Source organism: Gopherus evgoodei, chromosome 1 (assembly GCF_007399415.2).
Source record: "Gopherus evgoodei ecotype Sinaloan lineage chromosome 1, rGopEvg1_v1.p, whole genome shotgun sequence".
NCBI lineage: Eukaryota > Metazoa > Chordata > Testudines > Testudinidae > Gopherus > Gopherus evgoodei.
Window position 1 is genome coordinate 191,344,935 of NC_044322.1, and position 19,119 is coordinate 191,364,053.

The following is a 19,119-nucleotide window of genomic DNA, read 5'->3' on the forward strand; positions in this document are numbered from 1 at the left end:
GTTTTGGGGAAAAAAAAATCAGAAGTTCCAAGACTGATGAGCAGCAGATTCCCACAGCAGAGAAAATGCAATCCAATTACAGAAAGTAAATTTTAGTACTTCAAGGAGTAGTCATTATCCAAGAAGTGGAACATCAAGGTCTAAACTCAAGACACGTTTTAAGCAAGAAAGTCACATACCTAGTTAAACGATAAAATACTTTCTTTCAGCATTAGGTATAACTTTGCCCTTAATGTTATGTTTAGTTACAACTACAAAACTTCAACCTATCAAGACTATTTTATTAAAAAAATAGGTAATCCAAAAAAATTACATCCCCACTGAGTGCTTTTTCTTTTTTATCCACATAGTACCTCGATGCAAAACAAGTTGGTTATATACAGCAGACAGTATTCATACCCTTGAGGGTCTCAGACCCCGGGCTCTAGCCTTTGCCAAAACATCTACACTGCCATTTTTAGCTCTTCAGCCCAATTCCCACAAGCCCAACTCAGCTGACCCAATCTCTGAGACTTGGTGACATGAATTTGTTTTGGAGACATACCCTCAGTAACATCTGATGCCATGGAGACAGGGCATGAAGGATAGGTACTGTCTGGACAAGAGGCAGTATCAGGAGTGAATATTTACAGCTTTGTCTTGTAATAAGAACATTTTTATATGAATATTTAGTTGCATGTAATGAACAAGTTGAGCTAGTACTAGTTTCCACATAACTGTTTAATTAACTGAAAATATATGAAGCTATTCCACTATATCATTCAGTTCTCTTTGCTCCAAAAATTTCTCTGTAAATGGTGACTTTTCATCTCCCAGAGAAGCACTTTTACTAGGTTTGCATATTATTTTAAATGAAAATGGGGAGGGAGTGTGTGTGTGAACGGAATCTGTCGTAAGAATTCAGTGCTGACATTCCCTCATCATTTAGCCATTCACTCCATTACTACAACCAATACATTCCAATAGCACGAAATATTGTGCCCTCCTTCCACAATTCTGGATTTTTTATTCCTGCAGAGAAAAACCTAGTAGAATTATAAAATCTATTTCCCAGGCATGAGCAGATCAACTTAAATTGCTATCTGGGGAGTTTTTCCATTCAGCTAGTTTGCTGCAAGGACTTAATGCTAAACAGTTTAGACTACCACATTAGATACATCAAAAGATACTTTATATGACAATAGGAAGAGAATAATGTGCTAGTAGACTGGACAAACTGCATTTTCAAAATGCATGTTTAAATGATCTTTTCTGAAGTGCCAGGCATAAAGGTATAGCTCATATGAAAGTTTAGCAAAGAGAAATAATTCTAACCGTTTTATGCAAAGGAAGTTTGATTCTATTACAGCATTCTGTTCTCTTATTCTCAGTGAATAAGAAACAATTAAAATGAAATTTTAGATTAAATTTTAACAATCCAAAACTGAGCACCATCAAAAGGCCATGACTGAAACACAATTCAGCTTAAAACAACATGTTGTACATCTTATATTTTATTGATAGGACTGTGTGTACAGCTGTTACATTACAATATAACCATACATTACAATATGAGCAATTCCTTAAAAACATCTGCAATCATTTATAACAAAACACATACCACATTTTAACCTACGTTACAAAAATACTTTAAAAAGCTAAAACCAGGGGACAAGATTTTCAGAAGTGACTACTGATTTTGAGTGTCCTTCTTGAGACACCTTATGGGAACCGACTTTTCAAGAACTGCTGCACATCCACATTCTGAAAACGTCTTATTTAAGAGCTATCTCAAGTTTGGACTCCCAAAAAATTATGCAGGCACACAGAAATCATTAGTAACTTTGAAAATCTGGATATTTAAATGACGTATTATATGCTTACATTGTATTTCACAATAAAACTTTAATAACTGCAGATGCTTACTTAAGTATGTAAATTTTAGTATTTTCTCAAGACTTCGCAAAGATTTAATTTAACTGATGTATGTACATACCTGAGGCACTACATTTTCTAAAAAGCTTACTCCTCTTGAGCCCTTGTAAAAGATAATGAAAGAAAACAACTGTATTTAGGAGTTTTTGTTTTAGGTCTTCCTTCCTGTTCCAGGGGGCTTGTACCATCTACTGCCAAAGTTAATGTATGACAGGTCTTTTATCTTACTGGCCTCTCATGTCTTCATTGCTTGGACCTGATCTGGTAACAACAACAACAAAAATAACAAAAAGTCAGCCTCACTTTAAAAATTCTAGCTTTAGTACACTGTACTTAGTGAAACCGTCGCCCCTAAAGAAAACCAATATATTTAGATTACAAAATTACAATATCATTTGTTGTACGTGTGTGTACATGTAGTCATAACCAGGAAAAAACTGCAGTTTGCATCTTCAGCTTGCACCCTAGCAGGTCTACTGCTGAGATTCCTCTCCGATTAAGCAATTTCTGCCAGAACTGTCATTTGAACCGAAAAAAAACCTACCACAAAATTATTTTATTCTTTTACACACGTTATGTGACTGCCTGGATCAGGGCAACAACATAGACAGAAAGTTACACGAGTATGCATTCCAACTCTGGTTATACTCAAGTTCTGGACCACTATGTAACTGAGCTTCACAAAAGCTTAGTTCCTGAACAACTTATAAACTATAGGACTCAACTTCAGTCTTACAGAGCTATTATTGCCATTCACATGAAAATGCAGCTTCCCACTGCTGACCATATTTCCGTTGCCCAATGCCACTTCTTGGCAACGTTTCAATGTGTACTTAATTCACTCATGGAGAAATGGAATGTAGGTGCAAAGTAAATGTTCCAATTATAACTTCAATAAATTAAATATTTTTCTAGATACATGGCAATAACCTACTCCTCAACGATGACTAGGTTCACACCAAGTACACGTGCCAAATTTGAGGTGGTGGGTTGTTCTAGTCTGGTTTAAAAAGAAAAAAAAAAAAAGGTTTTCATAAAGAAAAAAAGTATTTTTTTACCCTCTCAACTCAGAATTGGCATCTGTATTTAGTCATGCTATTTTATTTTGTGGAGTAGAATGAGGATGAGAAATCAGTCTCAACGTTTGGGTAAAGAACACGGATGGAAAATTTCAGTCCCCGAAGTGAGTATTTCATAATTTTCTGACAATCTGAAAAAAGCCAGGGTCTATAATAGAAATTTTTTCAAAATTAACTGCAGCAGAAGTAACTGCTATAATGATTTCTCTTTTCAATTAAATGTGTTATTTTTAAATGCATCTTCCAGTCCCTGCTCCAAGAGCTGACTGTGTCCATTTTTAATCTTTAATTTTGATCCAGAATAGGTTTTGCCAGGAAAGCATCTCTGGCTGGCACTTCAGATTCATGTAAACAACAGCCTGAAAGTGTGTCCTGGAGCATCACTTCCAAATCTGGGCTGTTGCCACCTGCAGGATTCCTCACGAAGACAAGAGGAATCAAAAGAAGTTGAGACAATATGGAGACTTTCAGGTCAGGTCAAGAAGTCAGGAAAAACTGCTGAGTTGCAAGCTGCCTTTTGTGATAGGATGTGGGAGAATAGGAGGATGTAGGAGAATAGGAAACTCATAGTAAGTGCCTCTGGAAAAAAAACAAACTGTGTGATGGGTAAGGTGCACCCCGCCCTTTTGTGGGAGAACAGAACACCCTCCCATAAATGTTATTTTTGGGGAATTGTTCCCCCTTCCTCAAAATGCTACTGAACAGAGATAGGTAAGTAATTCCTTCACTCACATCTGTTCCACAGCTCATCATCAACACGCAGAGGAAGCAAAATAGTTAAAAAAACCCTATGTCACTCAAGTCACCAGATGAGACCTGAATAGACAAAGCTCTCTAGTACTTGTGAATAAATGGAGATAATGCAAAATATAGCACCTGATTAAAAGCAGTATTTACTGCAGTTTGAATTAAGATCAACATTTACTTTAGCTGTAATGGACTTTGGATCATTACTGACATCTAGTGGCTTGCTCAGAACAGAACACCAAAATGGAGGTGGGAAGCAAATTACACAGTTTCTTATAGAAGGCCTTGCACAAATATTGACTTGTTCCCAATTAGATTTAAACCAAGTTATTTTAAATTATGTTATAATAATTAATGAACTCCTAATTTCAGAAGTATGCATTAGACTGAGGGAAATTCAAGTGATCCTACTAACCTAAATGTAGGATTTGTTACTATTTGTTTAGCAGTAGCACTCAAGGACTCAAACAAAATCAGGGCCTCATTGTGCTAAGCACTATAAAAACTCACATTAGTACACAGACTGCACGAAAAACATTAAAATCATTACATAAACATCTCATACAGTTTATGTAATTATGAGACTGCTGCATGTGCTATGATCAGTATAATGTAAATGTATCACTGTCTTCCATTCTTTAATCCTTGTCCCAAACAAGAAGAAAGTAGTGCACTTCTTTTAATAATTAGTCATAGAAGGATTTAATATTTTACAGTTACAGTGCTTAACATCTTCCAAAGATTGCATAAACATTAACACATAAATTAAATAATCAATCCTCACAACACCCAAGATAGGTACTTTAGGAAGTATTGCTCTCAGGATGTGTCTATACTACAATAAAAGATCTCCTTGCAAGCGGAGTAGGTCTCAGAGGCAGCTTCCAGCCTGAGCTTGAATGTCTACACTAGAATTTTATAGTCAGCTGACCCAGGCTCTGAGACTTGGTGCCACAGGGTTTTTAACCACAGTTTAGACATACCCTTAGGGCTTGGCTACACTCAAAACTCCAAAGCGCTGCCGCGGGAGCGCTTAGAAGTGCGAGTGTGGTCGCGGCACCAGCGCTGGGAGACAGCTCTCCCAGCACTGCAGGTACTCCACCTCCCCGTGGGGATTAGCTTGCAGCGCTGGGAGCCACGCTCCCAGCGCTGGGGCACTGTTTATACTGGTGCTTTACAGCACTGTAACTTGCTGCGCTCAGGGGTGTGTTTTTTTCACACCCCTGAAAGAGAAAGTTGCAGCGCTGTAAAGCACCAGTGTAGCCAAGGCCAATTTCTAAGATACTTGCCAATGAGCCAGGAAGTCCTTTAATGGGCTGTTCGAGGGCAAATGTACCATGTGGACTTTCCTTGGCCAGAACCCCCACGGCTTCTGGACTCCTAGGGAGCTGCCCCTGAGTTGCAGACCATGGGGAGAGACCTGGCAGCTGCAGGGTAAAATTGACATTGACATTTTGTTAACTTTTTTTCAGGATTTCTAGTTCATGGAAAAATGTTCAAAAACTTGGATTCATTCCATTTTGGAATGAACCCAAATATCAAACCCATTAACTTTACTATTAACTGGAAACCCATGTGTTGGCCAGCTGTACTTTTAACTCATTTTTTGAAAGTGACTAGATTTTTAAATTGACAGAGTCCCTTTGCAACTCAGAGTGTTCATAATAAACCTGTTCCACAGCTCCAACAACAAATGCAGAAGCAAGGGCCTAAGATGTTTTCAGCTTCCATATCATTATAAATGTATATGACACCATACAATACATTTTAATAGCCTTCTCTCGCCTCCAGACATCCATAAAAAATGGCTATTCCTCAAGGGCCCAATCCTTCTGCTGAAATCAATAAAGACTGCCATTCACTTCAGTGGAAACACAATCACCCTGAAATGTCACGGCTTGAGTGGAGGACAGAGTCACATATGATGCAGTTAGGAAATATTTGGTGTTCAAGATTGCTCTTGTAAGATTAACCTGGACTAGGGCTCCCAGTTCTTCTAGAAACCTTCATATATTGCTCAGCCTGTTTACTCAACACTTGAAAGGGATAATAAAATATGGAGAAAAAAGAAATATGGAACACTGGAGCATGACAGCTAAGGTAACCAGGAAAATAATTAAGTTACCATGTGCAATGTAAGAAAGATTCAAGAGCACATTGTACTCTTCCCGAAAGCAAGACATTCTTAGACTGCAAGCCCCACTTCCAATAGTATACATTAATTTTTAGTAATAGTTTATCTTTTCTACAAAGAATATTTTGGGTTTATGTATGTAATTTTAAAAAAAGAAATACCACCTCTGCTGGAATGGCTCTTGCTGCAGAAAATCATAATAAAAAAATGAAACTCAAAGGCATAAAATATCAGGTTTGGTACTGGTACTCACTGTGTGATTTGATCTGAGAGCAGAAATAGATAGAAACAAGGCAAATGAAATGAAAGAAAACTTACAAAATGAAAACAAAGTCTAATGGAAATAAAATCAAATTATAATAGAAGTAGATTTGACCTACCTTGGAGCCAATCTACACCTTCTTGTAACCCTTCTCCTTTAAGCGCATCACTAGCACTAAAATAAAAAGAGACTACAGTATAAAAGCCATGTAAAGACACTGGTTTGAGTAAAAGTGGTCATCACATCTGAATTTTGTGAACTATGTGGTAAGTACAGTAGAATATCTCCAAATGCAGCATGTGCCAGTGTCAGGCATATTATTCTTTACCCGAGAAGTAGGCCATGCCTACATGAGCACATTTAACTATTTCGCTAGAACTATTCTAGTATAGTTTCTCTGGATGGACACTATTCTGAAATATTTTTTCCACTCTGCATTATACTAGAACAGTATCAGAGGCATAGCCGTGTTAGTCTGGATCTGTAAAAAGCAACGAAGAGTCCTGTAGCACCTTACAGACTAACAGTAATAAAACAAAGTGCAACTCTGAACAATGCAAACAATGCCGTCAAAAAAATCCTCCAATGGTGTGTTCCCCCGGCCAGTTTTCTTCTTCCTTTCTTGTGCATTTACCACTCATTTGCCATTGTTCCATGTGCATAGAGGCTTGCATAGAAGCAGACTGCAAGAAGGAGAAGGTCTGCACGGGGTGGAAGTATGTAGGGGTAGATTTGCCGAGTACAGCTGCTATTAAGTCCCAGTTGCATTGGCCAGCCAATCATGAAAACCAACCAGCTCTCTGGTAAGAATCTACCACCATTCCACTTCCCAGCAACAGTGAGCGGGGTTGTTCTTCCCACTTGGACACAGCCTCAAACTCCACTGGGGGCAACTACTTTGATTCAGTTTCTGACTAGCAGATTTCTGGTAAATTTTTCAAACTCAACTCTACATTATTTTACAAATTAAATACTCCTCTCTACCCTGAGATAACGCCACCCGATAGAACATGAATTTGGATATAACGTGGTAAAGCAGGGCTCGGGGGGTTGGGGGGGGCAGGGCTGCGAACTCCAGCAGATCAAATCAAGTTCGATGTAACACAGTTTCACCTATAAAATCAGGAAGATTTTTTGGCTCTCGAGGACAGCGTTATATAGAGGTAGAGGTGTATTTCTTTCAACCAGATTTCATAGTAATATTATACAAAGCCCTGTACCTACTCAGATGCCAGTGAAAAGTTACAGCGTTTTATCTGGTTTGCTCTCATTTAAGTAATAGGATAGTGAATGATACGGAATAGCTAAAAGTTGAACATTTCAAACAACAACAAAAAAGATGAGGTAATAGTACTTTACCAGATATGCCATGGTTTATCTTTGATGTTCTCTAAAGACAGTAACTGAGAGACTTTCACAGATGATACCGCATCCCTGAGGTCCATCTTGTTAGCAAAGAACAAGATAGGTATTCTACGGTGTTTGATATCTAAGCATAAACAAAAGCAAGGAATACCAGAATATTTGGTAATGCTTGTCATCATTTGCAAGTAATGAAACGTGAACAACAAAAGTGGATATACTGCTTACCTGTCATTGTGGTTCTTTGAAGGTTGTATCCTACCAAGACGCACACTGTTGGGTCACATGGCCTCAGCCGCATGCTTTGGGAGTGCTCACAAATTTTCTGGTAAGTTTTGAAATCCCTCCCCAACTCAAATACCTTTATGGCTGTAGGTTTAGGTTGTTGGTGAAAAACAGGAATATTTAGGCATCAAATCATAGCTTCCAATCACCACATCTTCACTATTTAGTGAAGGACAGGGTGTATAAATAGCCACAAAATTGATAAAATTCAGAGTTCATACCTGCAACCATAACTGAATTAGGATAGATTGAACTATTCTCAATCCTTTACTTTCTCTAAAGCTTACAAAGATAGAAAAAACATGTATTTGGTAATCCCTCACATCCCTCCTGTGCTTGATCAAAGGCCTCTTTTCCAATAGTAGATCTCAGCTAGCAGCAGGAACCACAAGACTGGAGCAGGGAGCTCAGCACATTGGCAATTAACTTAGCTCTTGGCATACTTACATACACCCAAGAAGAATATGGAGAAATGTCTTTATGCCACAGATGCAGACAAAGCAGTGAGAACACACTCAGCATCTATTAAAATGCTCAAGTCTGTCTGGCTAATATAGAATGTTAAAGAGTCATTGGAAGAAAAAGTCCACCAGTGCTCTAGCCTATAACAAAAAATTGGGTAATAGCAAGTCTAGCTATGGGATACCTGTGTTGCTATCAAGGAAAAGGGTGGTGCATTAGGGGAGAAAATAAAGAAGACTACATCTGACTATATCATCCAAATTTTGATAGGAAGATGCTACTTTTTTCCCATAACCATCAGAATTTGTAGTGAGAACTTCAGGTATAGCTTCTCCCTAAACTCTGAGGAATGAGAAGCAAGCACCACTAAGATATTAGAGATTTTCAAAGAAATGTATGCTTTAAAGGATTACTAACTCATCTCTCATTACATTAGTTGTTTACACTTGGAACCCACAGACCAGTCTCCTTTGCTGACAAGTAAACTTCATAATTCTGAAGTGGCTTGTGGTGGTGGTTGTTTTTTTGTTTGTTTGTTTTTTTTTAAAAAAAACAACTCTTCAGCCTTTCTTCATAATGGCTGGAAACTACATTCCTCCCCCCACAACTCCCACATTCAGAGATCAGGATGGCCCATCAAAAAGCAACAGTAACTAAAACTGTGTGCCAGCTTCGGAGCTACCTTTTCCCCCCCTCAGACAGCCTCTAGCAAATTAAAAACCTGAGAACATGCAATTTATGCTTAATTAAAGCAACTTTTAGGTTTCACACTTAAACAGTCAAGAAATGAAAAAGCTAAAGTTTCTACATCAACATAAAGTTAAACATGTTGCCCATCTGTTGCATTCTATGGATACATTAAATATAGGAATAGGGATATCAGATGCATGCAAAGTGGCCAAATTAATGTTATTGTAGGAATCCTAACATTTTTATTTCCATCTTTTATTTCAACTGTGCAAAGCTAGTGTTATATTAACAGTTTACCACTCATAATTTCTTGGGTTATTGTATGTTTGGTTTGGTATTATTATTATTATTTAAGAGAATGGGGTTAAAGCCCATTTAAGATGCCAACATCATACACTGATAAGTGTACACTTAAGAGTATTCACGTCTATCTAGAAGCATACCTGTGTGTTAATATTTTCTACTGCATGTACACAGTAGCCAGTTGTTAGTTTTTTTTTCAGAAAGTTATGAACTTGTGAAACACTGGGGCTGAAACGGTTTTGTAACTTTTGCTTCCATTCTATAGTATCAGCTTTTTTTTTTTTTTTTATATATTGCTACAAAGTTATACAACTACAACATACCTATAAAAACACCTCTGTGAAATTCTCCTCTGCCACCTTCAAATATCTGAACACTGTAGCTACTAGTTAAAGCCTGCTTCTCTGTTATAGTCGGAGGCCATGATATCGTCCCTCTCACCCCGATGCCTTGAATTTTATATAAGAGATTTCTGAAAACTCGAAGATATCTTGGAAGCATGTTCTGGAGGTCAAGTAACCCAAGAGTGGATATCTATGCAAGATAACGACCTTCAGAGACCATCAAGTATCCTAATTGCTGTAGAATAAAGTTTAATAAAAATATAACTGAGAACAATGGTCATTAAAACGCTCACTATTTGTAGTATGTGTTGTCCAATTATAGTAATTTATTTTTCTTTAAAAATGTTATCATTTTCACAACACAGCCAGCTACTGTCATCTCAGGGCACACACCAATATGCATCTCTCAAAAATAAAGACATCACAATGACACTGACTTTACCATCCTCTCCTCTCCAACCGCTCCAGACAAAAGCCTTAAAAAAAAGACATGAACTTATACCTTATCCTAAGATATGTAACCCTCTTCTACCAAACCTTCAAGAGATATTGATTTTGAATTCTAGACACCTTTTAGGGGATCACCAGACACCAGTCTCCATTTAAATCTAGGGACATATTCTCAAGTGCACCAATTGATCTCAACTGCTGCAGTGGCATGTGGGAAGAAGTGGTTTTGTTCCAAGTAACAGCCACAGTACATATTACTAGCCTAATCTAGGTATTAACTGAATAAATCTGAAACTACTTTAATCATGCATAGTCAAACCTAGAGGATAAGGTGATAAGTAACAGTCAACACTGATTTGTCAAGAGCAAACCATGCCAAACCACCTTAATTTCCTTCTTTGACAGGATAATGAGCATAATGGTGAGGAGGGGGCAGTAGATAGGATATATCTGGACCCCAGTAAAGCTTTTGACACAGTCCTACAGGATAGTCTCATAAGCAAACTAGATGAAGTTATTATAATGTGGGTGCAAAACTGATTGAAAGAGCATACTCAGTAGTTATAAATTGTTTCCTGTCAAATTGAAAGGACACATCAATTGGGGTTCCACAGGGATCTGTCTTGGATCTGGACTTATTCAGTATTTTCATTAACTAAGATGGAATGGAGAATACACTTTTAAAATATGTGGACAGCAACCTGGGAGGGACTGCAAGCAGGAGAAGAATTAAATTATCTTAATAAATTGGAGAATTGGTGTAAAATTAACAAGATTAAATTCAAAAGTGCAAAGTACTTCACTTAGTAAAGAAAAATCAAATGCACAAATAGCCAAAATAGGGAACAACTAGCAAGGCAGCAGTACAGCAGAAAATACTGTGGATTATAGGTGGGTCTGAAGTTGAATATGAGTTAGTGCAATGCTGTTGTGAAAAAAGCAAATGCTATTCTGAGGCCTCAGCTGGACTACAGTGTTCAGTTTTGGACACCATACTTTAAGAAAGATGTGAATACACTGGACAGAGTCCAGAGGAGAGCTACAGAAATAGTTAGAGATTTGGAAAACATGACCTATGAGGAAAAGTTGAAAGAATTGGGCATGTTTAGTCTAGAGAAGAGAAGGTTGAGGGGGAACATGATAATAGTCTCTAAATATGCAAAAGCTTGTTATAAAGAGGCTAGTGATCAATTGTTTTCCATGTCCACGGAGGGTACAGCAAGAAGTAATCACTTAGTTTACAGCAAAGGAGTTTTAGCACTGGAACAAGTTACTAGGCAGTTTGTAGAATCTCCATACTCAGAGGTTTTTAACATATTAGAGAAACACCGCTGTCAAGGATGATCTAGGTATACTTAATCATGCATGGGGAAAATGGATTAGATAACCTCTTGAGCTCTGTTCCAGCCCTACATTTCTATGATTTCTATGATGACTGCTAGAACGATTGCTACTACTCTTGCATACACCTTTGCATTATCAACCAATTCAGCAGTCCCATGGATATTCACAAAAGCAAAACAAACAATTTTCTATTACATTTGTTTTATGATGCTATGAGACACAAATTCAAGATATCCCTTTCCTGGGCCAATGGGAAAATGGTGCCTTGAAGAAGGTCACAAGCTTGATCCCTGGAAACAAGGTGACATTCATTTGTACAGTGAACTTGCTCGTTATGCAGCCTTCAGTATTACAGGTCACTCTCTCCTCCTTGACATTTTGCTCTCTTGGCTGTTGCGGTACTGTCCTCCATCTACTCCTGCTAACTGTTCTTTCTTTCTGTCTCTCCTTTTTGTACCAGAGTCTGTCCTTGGGTCCTCTCCTCTTCACCAATCAGCTCTCTCAGACCCAACTACCATTTTTACACTAATCAACTCACTAATCGTGTTGACCAAGCTGTACATATTTTGTTTTTACAACAATAATGCCCCCAGAATCTTTTTTATCTTCATTAGTTTCCACAGTAACTGTGTTTCTGACTAAGAGGTAGTGTGTAAACAACTTCTCCTTATGTTGTCAGAATCCTACCCTACAACTTTTCAGGGCAATAGATCCAGCAATCAACACCTCACTGAAGTGCTAGAATATGCCAGACTGGAAACTAAAATTAGGCTATACAGCGGTTTTACTTTAAATTTCTTGCATAGGGTTTGTTCTCGTGATTAGTCAGAACATCCATATTATGCGAGTAAACTGATTTAATTCCAATATCCCTGGGAACAAATATGGAAACCCCCCACATAACATATTTCAAAATGTAACCTTAAAAATAATCATGAATCTCCCTCCCTATTTAGACAGTTGAAATTGCGGCATCATTTAGCTATCACTACTTCTGGCTGCAAAGCCATAATATAAGTTTCTAGTGTTTTTACCTCTTCAGAGACCAATACTGAGGTCTGGTACAGCATTAACCAAACAGCAAAAAGTTATATTCTAGAAATTCATGGTCTTAATGGAATTTTTTTCAGACATTGCAGATGAAAACAAACATGTTGTCTATGAACTCCAAGCTTTTAAATGGCATGATTTATTGTCCCTCAAAGCAACTATTAACTTCTGTTCCACCTTGATCAAAAAAGGCCCAATCCAGCTTCTACTGAGGACAGTAGGAATCTTATCAGGTTCTAAGTTTTGATGTTCTCCTCAACAGAAGTAAATATTGGCTTGTTATACAAATTCCATTTTACTTTTATTCTAGCTCCTATCAATGGCTAAAACGGAGGGAAATTTACTTAAAATGCAGAATGTCTATAACAACAAGAGTTTCTATGCTTAAAACAATACAACATAATATGGAGATGGTAGGAAAATACAGTTTTCTCACCTGGATGATTCAGGAGGGTGTCAAGTTCTTCTTTGGCCACAACCATTCTTAATTTATCACTGCTATCAATGACAAAAATAATGGCCTGGCCTTCTCTGCATAATATAGAAAAGTAAAGAGGCAAATTTGTAAGCTCCCTCAGAAATTTTTACCAACAAAAGCCTTTCAAAATATTTTCCTTACTCCTTTCCCATGCAGAGCTGTCTAGCTATTTCTACAATCTCAGGGAAGATTTTTGCTAGAAACCTTTGAGTTGAGGTCAGTTTCTGAAATCTGGCCTTTTGGTTAACAATGTAACTTTTCTGCTATAAAAACTATCAATTTCACAGCCATGCCTGCGCGGCTCCACATGGATGGCCCTTCATTCTCTCATGTGCAGTTGTCCAGGCGCTCACCTTAGAGGGAACTATACACTGACCACCTGAATGGAGCTCATGGACCACTGTTGGTCCACAGACCACGATTTGAGAACCTATGGTCTAAACCATCAGTATCTCGAAGAATGCAGACACACTTTCAGTATGCATAGTCGATTCAACTAGCGACTTTGTAGACTTAATATTGAGAGTTATTTTTGCTTTCTAATAAAGAAAAATTGAAAATGTTTATAACAGTATATCAATGCATTTCTGAACTGCATACAAGAAACCCCTATAAATATTTTTGCATTTTACTGAATTTTTTGTAATCTTTTTCTCTGCATCTTAATCTTCCTTGAAGGTCAGCTACCAGTATGTTCATCCCCTCTCATCTCCACAATACAACCCAATCCTGCAGTTCTTGATCACCTACCACTGCTATTGAAGAGAGTGGGAAATTTGGCCAAGTTAAGATTGCATGACTAGGCCCACACTTATAGGTGTGTATTGCATAAAAAGCTAAATAAAGTGTAAGCAAATGCTTAATATTTGTTGTGAATGTTCCAGCATATCTGAAACTACCAAAATGAAGTGTTAACATCAGGTTTGTACAATAGTACTATAGTGAAGTTACAATTTAGCATATATTTACTTACAAAGAAACAAGATTCTCCTATGTCTGTCTGTCTGTCTCTCTCGCACAGACACACACACACACTCTAACAGGGACAATATTCGAGAGTCAAGATACCATATGCATCATTAAATCAGATTTCAAGTAATGCACCCTTGAAGAGAGAGGTTTAAGTCAGACATGAAAAAAGTGCAAGAGTGTCAAATACTTGGAAGTACCTATTTATGTGCACAGGTCTAGATCAGACCTGTAGATTAACTTTGCAAGTACAGAAAAATGGCTATTATATACCTCTACGTTGAAGTAATGTGACCCGATATAACATGAATTCGGATATAACGCGGTAAAGCAGTGCCCCGGGGGGAGGGAGGGCTGCACACTCTGGTGGATCAAAGCAAGTTCAATATAATGCAGTTTCACCTATAACGTGGTAAGTTTTTTTGGCTCCCGAGGACAGCATTATATCGAGGTAGAGGTGTATTGCTTTTCTGTATGCTACTTTTAACTGGAATTAAATCCCATATAGATAAAAGAACTGCAGTGGATAGGGAGGATATTGATATTGAAGTGCACTGTAGTGTCAGTGTTACCGCTAAGAAACTATACTCAAACTGTGGACATGATACAAATGAAAACTAACCAGTTGCGCACACACTGATTTTCTGCCACATAGGACATCACTGTATTAAAAACTGGCATTAAGGTATTCCTCCTATCACACACTTTGACTGAAATTTAAAAAAAAAAAGCAGTTTCTGGGAATTTGGCATCCAAATCCGGCACCTAACACCCTTAGGCTGCTTTGAAATCCCAGCCTTAATGCACATTTACAAAATAGCCATCTGACAATGTCTCAAAACTGCCAACTCAATGTTGTAGGAAAAGCCTTTATGTTAATTCCAATTTTAAAAAAAACAAACAAATAAATAAATAAAGAGAAAGAGAAATAATAAAGAATATTACAGCAAAATTTATCAATAATAAACACATCAACATTCAAGCATTCAAAATGGAGAATTCAGGTTACTTTTGTCTTGCTCAGTACTGGCCTTCATATTCATATGAATGATATCAACAGAGTAGTTTAGAAGCCAGAAATCACTAAAAAGGAGTTTCAAATGTTAATATCAGCAAGAAATAAAATGAAAAAATCTAAAGATAGGGCATGTGCCAAAAGAACAGCACCATTTTATTAAGTGCATTTATTTGATTTTTGCAACAACATATAGGATAAAAGGCATAAAATTTGTTAGCACCCTGATAATTACATAGATGCCTCATTCTTTGAAGCTTTGCATTACAATTGTCTACAAAAACAACAGTAAATCAGTATCGTTTAGGTTCATCCAGGCCTCATAAAGTGGATATGAAGATCAGAAAAACAGTAAGATATCCATCCTCTACCTGTGATGCCCCAACCTTTTTTTTTAAGTGTTAATTTCTCCTTTTCTATGCTGCCCTCAGTGAACTAACCACCAGTCCCCATACATATGCTTGCTACCAACTGTTCATAAATCTCATTTTCTATTTCCACATGCTCTCTTATCCCATATTTTATTGTTCTAAGTGAGATGTGTTTTGAATTATTTATACTAACAATCCAGTATAAACCTACAATGAGTATTATGGTTTAATCAGAAACATATAGCTACATCTAACACAAGCTTGATGTCTCAGTACAAGAATACTTAATGAGACTACCATAGCCATTATAAAGCACTGGATAACTCCAAGCCAATTAGTTTAAAAGTGGAATGTTGCTTAAACCTTTGTTTAAGAACAATATTTTTAGTAACAGTAGTAGCATAAGAACCACACTCCTTCATGACTCATCTAAGTTGCTTATAAAGCCATCATAAATTTTAGGACTAATAATAATCAAAGAGGCTAGTAAAACCACACTTTTTAATTTTCATATATTATAAAACCAGATGGGACCATTATGATCATCTAGTCCAACCTCCCGTTTAATGAAGGCTATAGGCCTTCCATGAACTAATTCCTGTTTGAACTAGAGTATACCTTCTGGAAAAATATCAAATCTTGATTTAAATTTTTCTGGTTATGGGGAATCCACCACAATGACTGTTGTCCCAATGGTTAAATACCCTCACTTAAAAATGTGCACCTTATTTCCAGTCCAAAATTGTCTAGCATCAACTCTCTGCTCTTATAACTTGTTATACCTCTGTCTAAATTTTAAAAAAATATTTAGCTACTATTAACAGCAATGTTTTAAAATTTAAAAATATTACTCACTTGTAGTAATGTTCCCACAGGTTTCTGTATCTGCCTTGACCTGACATATCAAACACGGTGAAAGACAAACTGAAAAGGAAGAAAGAGTGAGGTACAGATCCCATACAACAAAAAATTTTTTTCCTCATTTTCATTTAACACTTTTAAATGGACAGTTAACATAAAACTTAAAAAAAAAAAATCAAAATAAACTTCCATATGACACCAACCCCCAGAGCCTTCCTGCCAGTTTTTGTGGTTGTACAATCATAACTTCCCATTAAAAAAATGTTTTCTCTTTCCCCTTCTGCTGTGTGAAAGACCCACACACAAAATAACAGGGAAAATAACTGACTACACAAAGTAGTATCAAATATAAAAAGGAAACAACCTGAAAAAAATCGGGAGTGAAATGTTTTTTTCTGTATGTCAATCATACAGTAACAGTGTAACAGTAGGTAAATAAAATTCAGATGGAAGCGTGATTTTTAAATTTCATGGCATGCCTTAATATGCACAGATGGCTTTCATTGACTTCAGTGGGCAGAACTATCCCTCAAGAAAGAATCCTTACAATGTAATATTTTAATTTGCTCAACACTTGAGTACTATTGGGTTTCCCCAAGCAGTTAGGCAGACAATGGTCTACTGTATCTTCAGCATTTAACCCAAACACTAACCACAATCATAAGTCCACTTATGAAAGAGTTACAAAAGAACATTTTGATCAACTTCTGGAATCAAATAAGCAGCATCCACATAAATGAAGCTAAGCAAAATGTGGCAAAGCTAGCCTACTGACATTATTTGTATTTGTATTAAGTTCAGTATTAACGATTGTCTACAGAGGGAAACTGACCAGGTTCCTTAAGGTCTGCTATAGTGTGGCCAGGGAGGTTGAAGTGTTCTCCTACAGGTTTTTGTATATTGCCATTCCTAATATCTGATTTGTGTCCATTTATCCTTTTCCGTAGCGACCTCCCTGGCCACACTATAGCAGACCTTAAGGTGGCCATCCTGCAGCAAAAAAACTTCAGGACCAGACTTCAAAGAGAAACTGCTGAGCTTCAGTTCATCTGCAAATTTGACACCATCAGCTCAGGATTAAACAAAGACTGTGAATGGCTTGCCAATTACAGAACCAGTTTCTCCTCCCTTGGTTTTCACACCTCAACTGCTAGAACAGGGCCTCATCCTCCCTGATTGAACTACCTCATTATCTCTAGCTTGCCTGCATATATATACCTGCCCCTGGAGATTTCCACTACATGGATCTGACGAAGTGGGTATTCACCCACGAAAGCTCATGCTCCAAAACGTCTGTTAGTCTATAAGGTGCCACAGGACTCTTTGCTGCTTTTACAGATCCAGACTAACACGGCTACCCATTTGATACTTAACTGAACTGAATAGTCTACACCAGGCACAATCTGGATTCAGGCCAGGCAATGGAACTAAAACAGCTTTAGTGTCATTGATGGATGAGCTCTTCTTGCCAACAGATAGAGGGCAGACATCCATTCTCCTCCTTATGGACTTCTCTGCAGCATTTGATACTGTTGCCCATGAGATACTGCCATCTCATTTGAGAGAAGTGGCAAGGTTACAGAGTAATGCACTAAAATGTTTTGGGTGCATACATCCAGGAAGGACTCAAAGACTACTTATGGGAAACTACACCTGAACCACTAGACCTCTCACTTGTGGAGTCCCACAAAGAATAATTCTCTCTCCAGGCCTTTCTAACATCTTCATGCAGCCACTAGGTGAATTGACCAGATGACAGACTGAAGTGTCAGTAATATACACATCACTTACGACCACACTGTCACTGTGCCTCAGTGGGTCACATCTGAGAATGCCAGATTCAGGACAGACTGCTAGAAATAGGACAGACTCACCACACACCTGTGGTTATTCTATTATTAGATTATACCAAGTCAATAACAAAAGTAAACTTCCGTCTCACCGCATTCGTTAACAAGAAGTCAAAAATGCAGTCTTCTTTGGCATTCCAGCCAGACACTGGACTCTATGATGAGCCACGGCAGGAAAGCCAATTTTATCAAACAAAGGAGTCAGCTGATCTCAAGAGATCAACCACACAGTCAGGTCAATATACAACTCAGATCTTACCCAATAATCACACTACTGACAATCCCTTAGTAATTAAAATTTAAAGGTTTATTAATAAAAGAAACGAAGAAGAGAGAGTTAAAATGGTTAGTAGATAATATACATACAATAATTGCAATGTTCTTATATCAGGTTTGTAGCAGTGAAGTTATAGACTGCTGGCTTGTAAGGTTTCTCTGGTAACTTCCAAAAGATTGCAGAAGATTGGACAAATGACCAGGGAGGAGTATAAAAATATTGCTCAGGCATGCAGGGGTGAAATCAGGAAAGCCAAATCACGCTTGGAGTTGTAGCTAGCAAGAGAAGTTAAGAGTGACAAGAAGGGTTTCTTCAGGTATGTTAGCAACAAGAAGGAAGTCAAGGCAAGTGTGGGCCCCTTACTGAATGAGGGAGGCAACCTAGTGACAGAGGATGTGGAAAAAGCTAATGTACTCAAAGATTTTTTTGCTTCTGTCTTCACGAACAAGGTCAGCTCCCAGACTGCTGCACTGGGCAGCACAGTATCGGGGGAAGGCGACCAGCCCTCTGTGGAGAAAGAAGTGGTTCAGGACTATTTAGAAAAACTGGATGAGCACAAGTCCACGGGGCCAGATGCGCTGCATCTGAGGGTGCTAAAGGAGTTGGCGGATGTGATTGCAGAGCCATTGGCCATTATCTTAGAAAACTCATGGCGAATGGGGGAGCTCCCAGATGACTGAAAAAAGGCTAATGTAGTGCCCATCTTTAAAAAGGGAAGGAGGAGGATCCGGGGAACTACAGGTCAGTCAACCTCACCTCAGTCTCTGGAAAAATCATAGAGCAGGTCCTCAAGGAATCAATTCTGAAGCACTTAGAGAGGAAAGTGATCAGGAACAGTCAGCATGGATTCACCAAAGGCAAGTCACGCCTGA

General features: G+C 37.9%; 1 protein-coding gene across 5 annotated transcripts in view; it reads right to left on the minus strand.

The window, feature by feature from the left end:
* Positions 1–1,475: 1,475 nt before the first annotated feature.
* Positions 1,476–19,119, minus strand: part of ARL6 (ADP ribosylation factor like GTPase 6) — a 33,684-nt gene continuing 16,040 nt past the window's right edge. For 4 of the 5 annotated variants that reach the window (XM_030581488.1, XM_030581460.1, XM_030581469.1 and 1 more), the window contains exons 4-9: positions 16,115–16,183; positions 12,863–12,957; positions 7,496–7,625; positions 6,255–6,310; positions 6,128–6,140; positions 1,476–2,175 (exon numbers count right to left, since the gene is read on the minus strand). In XM_030581488.1, the coding sequence (XP_030437348.1) occupies positions 2,139–2,175; positions 6,128–6,140; positions 6,255–6,310; positions 7,496–7,625; positions 12,863–12,957; positions 16,115–16,183 (400 nt within the window). In that variant the 3' untranslated portion in view covers positions 1,476–2,138. The remainder of the gene's footprint in view (positions 2,176–6,127; positions 6,141–6,254; positions 6,311–7,495; positions 7,626–12,862; positions 12,958–16,114; positions 16,184–19,119) is intronic. The other variant, XM_030581497.1, reaches the window with a different exon arrangement.